Here is a 7,972-nt window from a genome sequence, read left to right on the forward strand (position 1 = left end):
CTCAGCAGCAGCAGCAGCAGCAGCAGCGGCGGCGGCGGCGGCGGCAGAGGCGTCCTGCTGCTGCGCCTGCAGCTTCTCCTCTTTCCGAGAACTGCGCCCTCCCTCTTTCCAAATTCAGCTTCGATCCATAGCGCCGGCTGCTGCCACGCCTGGAGCCTCTTCGCTCGCCGCACGCAGCAGCAGCGCAGCAGCAGCAGCAGCAGCAGCAGCGGCGGCGCGAACTAACGGCGCGCGCCAGCCCAAACACCCGCAACACTGACGCCCAGGTGTTTCCTTTCCTCCTAATGCGCCCTAAAAAGCGGAGAAGCAGCGAAGCCGCGGGATCAACGGGAAACCGCTGCTGCCTTTTCGCCGAGCTCCCGAAACCTCCCGGACCACTCCTGCATGCGAACGCCCGGTCGCCCTGCAAATCTCCTCCAACCGCCTCACAAATCCGGAATCCAAAAACGAAAACCCTTTTTTAGTCAAGGGCTTGAAAATTCTGACCGCCTGCTGCACGCGGAAGCAGCAAAGCGCCCAGCTCGCGTGCTCGCCTTTCGCTTCGCAACGTCCTGCCCCGGATGCCCAACGCGAAAGCTTCTCGGCTTTCTTTCTTCGAGACGAAACCAGCGAACCAAAGTAACTCTTCATCTATTTAAATTGCCCATTTTGCAAATTCATTGAACGTAGACCCCGTCTAAGCCGCAGATCGACATCCGACCACAAGGCAACTGGAACGCCGCAGCAGCCGCGTGGGGGGCCCGGCGCCTAAGACCACGACTCCACAGACAGCCTTTCCTTTCTTTCTTCCGGCAGTTTAATATTTGACTGCTTATTTATAAACTGCTAAAAGCCTCGAAAACGCTCCGGACTGCAACCGACTGCGAAGAAGCTTCGAGCGCTGCAGGCAGGCGGAATGCCGGGTGCCATCCCGTGAGCAACGCCTACAGCTGCATTTCCAAAGCGAAACCACTTCAATTCGAGCATTCCAAATGCAAATACAATCATATATTCGCAGTGCGGACAAGCGCTTCGGCAGTTCCAGACTCTCCTAATTAACAATCCCTGAGATCTTGAGCCGAGTACTGTCAGCCGCACTTGCTTGCAGTGCATGGCATCGCGTTCGCGCGGGTTCTCGTTAGACAGTTGTCCACTTTTCAAATATTTAATTATTAAAAATAAACGGAGTTGTATTTTGCCTTCTTGAAGTAGCGCGGACGTTCGCCGCGAGAACAGAACGAGCAGGTAGCACTTGCACAACTACAGCCAGCCGGCAAGACGGGATTGAAGCTTCCAGTTTCAAAAGGAATTTAATTATTATTAATTTGTATTGGCTTTTTTATTTAAGAATTTGGCGAGACAGTAGCTTGGGCTGCGTTGGATGTGGTGCAGGCACCTCATGCACACAGGCATCCACTGGGTTTCTTTCCACAGTAGGGAGCTGCTGCAGTTTCCCCCCAAGTTTAGCTTGTTTGACTCTATAACAAATCTCCTCCTTTTGAATATTCAAAAGAGACTGCTGCAGCTGAAGTTCGCGGTGAATTCCGCTGGATTCTGAACAGTTTCCTCGTGAAGTGCAGCACTTCAACTTCAGCTGATCTACTTGTGGTTTCGCCAGCAACTGGCCTCCCCTGCATTATCTTTTGCAAAATATGAAGGCCAGTTGGCTGCAGCTTTGCACTGCTGGAAAAGCCCGAACAGATTACCGCCACAAGAACAGACATGCAGCAGAAAGCTCTTGTTTCCAATCAGAAAGAGAAGAATAGCCCAGTGGAGGAGCTGGAATAAATAAAACTCTGACACTTTTAAGCTTTTTATTTCAAATAAAACTCCGAAACTTCTGAGTTTTGTATTTCAAAGAGCCCAAGGACTCTTGCAAATGCAGAGCTTCGCTTCCATACTGCATTGTGCAGCAGCAGCACGAGCTGCTGCTTCAAAGCAGCCTATCTTAAATTTTTGCTGCCTTTATTTCGTATTCTTCACTTCTGTGAAAAGGGGCTGGAGCTGAAACCCTTAAAGATGAAACAAGAGGTACTGCAGCCCCCGAAGACACAGTTGAAGTAGATGCAGATCAGCCGAGGCAGAAGCGTTTCTGAGGTGTTCTGCCTATTTTCTAATTTAAAAACATAAATGACTTTTTCTTCAGCAGTTTAATTCTCGAGTTGCTTCCTAAAAGAAATGGAAAAGAATGGAAAGCGAACGCTGGGCTGCATAGATGCAACAGTGGGAAACATGAATGTGAAAGGAAACCCAAGACTGATAGCTTTTACTCCTCGTTACATTTCTTCATGAGTTTCACAATCGGCTTTTCTTCATGAAAACATGAAATACAAAATAAAGGCAGCAAGAACTGCACAGAGGCTATTTTGAACAGCAAACTCCTGCTGCTGGTTTCGGCAAAGTTGCACGAAAAGCCTAAGAGGAAAGCCAACGGGCTCTGGCCTTTTGTACTGGCAGACAAAGAAAGACTTATTAATAAACCTTGCAAGTCCTAGGAGCAGCAGCTTCCTGCCAGCGGCCACGCAGTTCTGCTGCAGCAGCAAATGGCTGCTGCGGCGGAAAGCTGCGGTGGCCCCCCAGAGAATTTGGTAAGGGCTACTCGGCTCTAACAAAAGTAATAATAATAATAGTAATAATAATAATCTGGAGCCAAAAGTATTCCAGAAATGCTCAAGAACAACGGCGTCCGACAGCGGAGTCAAATGCCTTGAAGGGAAAGACGCAGCAGAGAAAGCCGCACTTGCATTTCTGCTGCAGAACACATTTGCTGCAGTTTTCTAATTCTAGAATTTGAAATTTAAACAATGGAAGACAACAACAAATATGATTAATATTTTCTGCGGCAGAAACTCCAGATCTGCAGCAAAAGCAGCAAATATGCACTTCAGCTCGCAAGGTGTATCTGTTTTATTCCATTTTTGAACATTTTTAAGCATTTTCTTTTAATTATTTTTTAATCTGGTGATTCTCTGATCATTATTGTCTTCATTTATTTCCTGTTTCCTTTCTTTCAGGCTCAAAAGCAGCTCATTTCGCTCAAATTCAACTTTTCTGATGTGCTGCATGCGCAGACTTTTCCCTCCCCCTCTTCGCCCCGAACTCTTTCAACTCTTTAATATTCCCCAAATTCGGTCTTGTGTTTTTTTTTCTTTGTGCAAAATCAGCGGAAAGGCTTTTTCTCTTTTTCCAAAATCAACCGAAAAGCTCTTGTATGCAGAAATCAATAAATGCTGATTCATCTTATTTGTTTTTGCTGCTTCTTTCAGCTGTTTTATTTTAATTTATTTCTTATTTCCCTCTTTGTGTTTTATGTTTTCACTTTTGAAGGGCGTGCGACTGCTGCGGACTCGCTCGCTGCTGCTGCTGCTGCTGCTGCGTCTCATCGTGTGAATCGCTGCTTCATTTTGCTGCAGCTTGATTGCATTTAAGACAAATTATCCTTTTAAATGAATTAAAGAAGAAGTGGCAATTAAAATAAATGGTCTTTTAATAAAATTGAAGAAGAGAATGGAGCGAAAGAAATACTTCTTATGCATGCGCTTTAGCCCACTCAGCCGCTGCAGCAGCAAAAGAAAACAGAAAGCTGCAGCTGTTTCTTTTTCTCTGCAGCAAACAGCAAATTGAATTCAAGTTTGAAAATAAAAACAAAAGCTGCAGCTTTTCTCTTTTGTCTTCAGCAATTTGAATTGAACTTTCAAAAAGGCTTTTGCGGCTGCACTTCTTGTGCATTTGCTGCTTCTTTAATAGATGATTCATCAATTAAATGGCATTTATTCTGCATGCAGCACTTGCTTTGCTGCTGCTGCTGCTGCTGCTGCATGCACAGATCTGCATCAGACACCAGCACTCCTGGCGAGGGACACTTACGAACATTTCAGCATTTTGATTTATTTAAACGATTTGTCTTTTCCTCCCTGTGAGTCTTTAATGAGGTATATGGCAGCAAATAAAGCCCGCAGCAGCAGCAGCAGCAGCAGCAGCAGCAGCACGGAGTGAAGACACGAACTTCTGCCGAAGGCTCCGGGTGGGTGGCAAGTTCGTCGAGCTAGGCTGCGTGTAACAGCTCTATGCTTTTTAAAATAAATAAAATTATATAAATGAAATCAAATAATGAGATAAATTAAATGAAACTGATTAAGTGAAGTGACCGAAGAAGAACGCGGCGCGTGGAAGGCAGCTAACGCGTCAAGCCGAATGCCCCAAACGGACTCTGTCTGAAGACGCTGCAAGACAGTCTCGAAAGAAGAAGTGTAGTTATAATGAAATTGCAAAACAAAGTAAATAAATATAATTCAGTTCAACATTATTGTTTGTTTTCCGTCAGATCTGAGCGCCGAGTGCCGCCTTCGTCGTCGCTGTTGACCAGCGCCGAAACACCTGCGGGCCAACCGCTACGAGGGGCAAAGCCACGAAATAAAGGAGCAATTAAAGGAAGATATTATTGTAAATTGAAAATAAACAAAAAGAAAAATATGTAAAGCTGCGGAGATTCTCAGCGCCTCCTGAACTGGCCAGGGCGGAAAGCGACCGGGACTGCGGCAGACCAGCGGGCGTCCGCTGGCTGTGGGTCTTTTCGTACACTGCATGTCTGCGGAATAATTGAATTCTGCAGCAAATGAGTTCAACTGTTTTCATTATTTATTATTGTTCACCAACTCCGCAGTTTCCCGAAGAAGATCGCCCATGATCGCCCGCCGTTTCGGGTGGCGGCGGGTGAGCCCTTGCAGTGTACGCGCAGTTCGCGCGATCAGCGGCGAATCTGCGGCTGCAGTCTCGCCAAAACTATTTTATTTTGCATTTTTTGAAGAGTAAATCCCTTTTAAGCCTCAGATCAGAGGGATCAAGCCCGTGTCGGTGCGGCTTCCACCCCGCCGCCAGCGGCACTCCCGGGAAACTTGAACACAGGAGCCTGCGGCGTCTGCGAGCGACGCCACTGCAGCTGCCGATGATGAAGAGAACAAAATGCATTTTAAAATGCTTTAAGAACTCCAAAACTTGTTTTTGAATTTACTTCCGGCCCCCGAAATGGACCCGCCAGTGCACTCCTGGTGGCGTCCCTACGAGGGCAGGCCTCACCCCCACAGCCCCTCGGGCTTCGCCTCTGCAGTGCAGAGCTGCCGCGGCTCCTCTCTGTCTCTCGAGTCGGTGCATGAGTTCGTCGAGCCCTCAGCAGCAGCAGCAGCAGCAGCAGCAGCAGATGCTGCTGCTGCAGTGGACAGCGGCTTGCCTTCCTTCAGGCCCGGCTGCAGGGACCAGTTCGAAGGGCCCACAGAAGAGCCCCCGGACTCTCCGATGACCTTCAGAAATGCCTTTCACGCAGCCCAAGCCGCAGGCAGCAACCGGCAGCAGCAGCAGCAGCAGCAGCAGCAGCAGCGGGGAGGCGGCGCTGCGCCAGTGGCGCAGCAGCTGCGGGCAAACGAACACAAGATGGACCGGCTGGACCGCGTGGAAGAGATTTTGCAAAAGTTAATTTTGGAGGCGAAGATTTTGAGAGAAGAAAATGTGAAGCTGCGGAGCGCGAAGGCGCGGGCGGGGGACTCGCTGGGGTGTACGTACACCGCAGCAGCAGCAGGCCCCAGCAGCAGCAGCAGCAGCAGGGCGGAAGTGGAAAGGGAAGTGGGGAGACTGCGGCAGAAGCTGAAGGAACAGGAAAAGGAGCTGCAGCTGCTCAGAGAGATCAACCAAATGAGCAGCTGCTTGAGTGACGAGGCCTACACTAGTGAGCTCGCCCACCTGCTGCTGCTGCTGCTGCTGCTGCTGCTGCTGCTGCTGCAGGTCCTCCGCAGCAGCAGACGCTGAGTAGACCTAAAAGGCTTTTGAATTCATGCGCAAACGCCAACAGCCTCAAGGCCCAGTAGGCGAATATGTGGAGAAATATGCATTGTTAATATAAATAAATAAATATGTACATAAATATATATATATGTTTATTTGTGTGCATATATTTGCATGCAGTTATTAACATTAATAAATATATATATACCGAAAAATATAGAATTATATCAATTTATGCGTGCATATTTGCATGCAGCATATAAACAGATGCATGCGCCTGTCTGGCGTTTAGAATATCTTTGAATGCTCTCCTAAAAGTATATTAATGAGTTTAAATTAACGTTTTTGAACAAAGATCTGAAAAGCATTTAAAACGGTTCTGAAAGTGTTGAAAACGAAAAGTTGAATTTGAACGACACGGCGCGTTCGGGTGTACGTACAGCTCTGGCGATGGGAGGCACTGCGGAGGAAGCGGAATCGGAAGACTTCGTTTCCGAGGATGTTTCGGAGTTGCAAAGGCTTTTAAAAATGCGAAAAGAAGAAATAAAAAGAGAAATAAAAGAAAATGAAACTGCAAAAAGTGAAATTCAACTTCTGAGGGCCCAGCAGGCGAGCGCCAGGAAAGAGGTGATCTGCTGCTGCAGCAGCTGCAGCCGACTTGAACGAAACTTAAATAAAAAAGCAGAAGTTGAATATTTTGTTTTAAAAATTGTTTGCAGACAAATGTTCTCTTTTTCAATCCAATTAGCTGCACTTCTTTCTCGAAACTGCTGCCACTTTGCTGCTTCTCAGCTGCAGCAGCTCAGGGAGGAGTGCGGCCGCCTGAAGGGGGAGCTGCAGCAGCAGCAGCAGCAGCGCGCTGCCTGCGCAGCAGCAGCAGCCAAGTTCGGCGCAGCAGCAGCAGCAGCAGCAGCAAGAGGCGAAGAAGACAGCAGAATCCAACAAGTCGAAATCCTCAAAGAAAAACTCGAGACAGAAATCACCGCCGAAAGAAAACTAAACGCCGACTTGAGGGCAGACAAGACTGAGGCCCAAGTCAGACACGGGGGGCTAGGGTTTAGGGTTTAGGGTTTAGGGTTTGGGGTTTGAGGTTTAGGGGGTAGAGTTGTGGCAGACAACAAGCAGTGAGCAGGCGGTCTTCAGGGTTTAGTTCTTAGGGTTTAGGGTTTACAGTTACGGCTGGCGTTAGCAGCGAGTAACCAGCAATTAGGGTTTAGGGTTTAGGGTCTAGGGTTTGGCGCACGGCAGCTGAGGGGATTTCGGGTTTGTTCTCGTGTACAGACACCGCTGAGTGTGTTTAAAATGAAACAAAGTGGATGAATTAAAATTAATTTAAATGAATTAAAGTGGTTTCAAATGGTTTAAAAGGGTTTAAAATGAATTAAACTGGTTTAAACTGGTTTAAAATGGTTTAAAATGAATTAAAATGGCATAAAATGGTCTAAAGTGAGTTTAAATGGCTTAAAATGAATTAAAACGGTTTAAAATGGTTTAAAATGAATTAAAATGGCATAAAATGATTTAAAATCAATTAAAATGGTTTGAAATGGATTACAAGAAGGCAAACTTTTGCTGCTTGCTCAGCTGGAGCTGAGTCGGCTGCGGCGCGCGTGGCGGCTGGCGGAGGCGCAGCAGCAAAAGGGAAAAGAAGTGCTGCAGCAAAAGGAGAAGGAGCTGCTGCTGCTGCTGCAGCAGCTGGAGTGCATGGCCACTGAGCGGGACAAGTTTGTCAGCAAAGTGCAGCAGCAAAGAGAGCTGCTGCAGCGCTGCCGCAGTTATATTTTATTTCTGGAGAAGATCATCAAAGACCTCAAGCGCCACATCGTCGCCCAAGCTGTACATACACCCCAGCTGCCCCCAGCAGCCGCAGCAGCAGCAGCAGCAGCAGCAGCAGCGAAGGAGACGCGCCTCGCGCCCTCCCGCAAGCAGCACGCGAAGAAAACGGAGCAGCAGCACAGCAGCAGTCAAACTGACAAGGCCAAGAGGGGCCCTGCGTGGGGTAGAGAGGCAGCAGCAGCAGCATCTGCTGCTGCTGCTGCCTCTCTACCCCACGCAGGGCCCCTCTTGGCCTTGTCAGTTTGACTGCTGCTGTGCTGCTGCTCCGTTTTCTTCGCGTGCTGCTTGCGGGAGGGCGAGAGGCGCGTCTCCTTCGCTGCTGCTGCTGCTGCTGCTGCAGCTGCGGCTGCTGGGGGCAGCTGGGGTGTATGTACAGCTTGGG

The 7,972-nt window shown here is 48.3% G+C and overlaps 1 protein-coding gene across 1 annotated transcript in view; it reads left to right on the top strand.

The window, feature by feature from the left end:
• Positions 1-5,004: 5,004 nt before the first annotated feature.
• Positions 5,005-7,972, top strand: part of ETH_00018735 (uncharacterized protein) — a gene marked incomplete at both ends in the record, with an annotated part of 3,798 nt that continues 830 nt past the window's right edge. Inside the window, 4 exons of the mRNA XM_013377624.1 lie at positions 5,005-5,698; positions 6,197-6,381; positions 6,547-6,789; positions 7,339-7,830. Of these exons, the coding sequence (XP_013233078.1) occupies positions 5,005-5,698; positions 6,197-6,381; positions 6,547-6,789; positions 7,339-7,830 (1,614 nt within the window). The remainder of the gene's footprint in view (positions 5,699-6,196; positions 6,382-6,546; positions 6,790-7,338; positions 7,831-7,972) is intronic.

The sequence above is a fragment of the Eimeria tenella genome, genomic scaffold, assembly GCF_000499545.2.
Source record: "Eimeria tenella Houghton genomic scaffold, Eth_scaff58, whole genome shotgun sequence".
NCBI lineage: Eukaryota > Apicomplexa > Conoidasida > Eucoccidiorida > Eimeriidae > Eimeria > Eimeria tenella.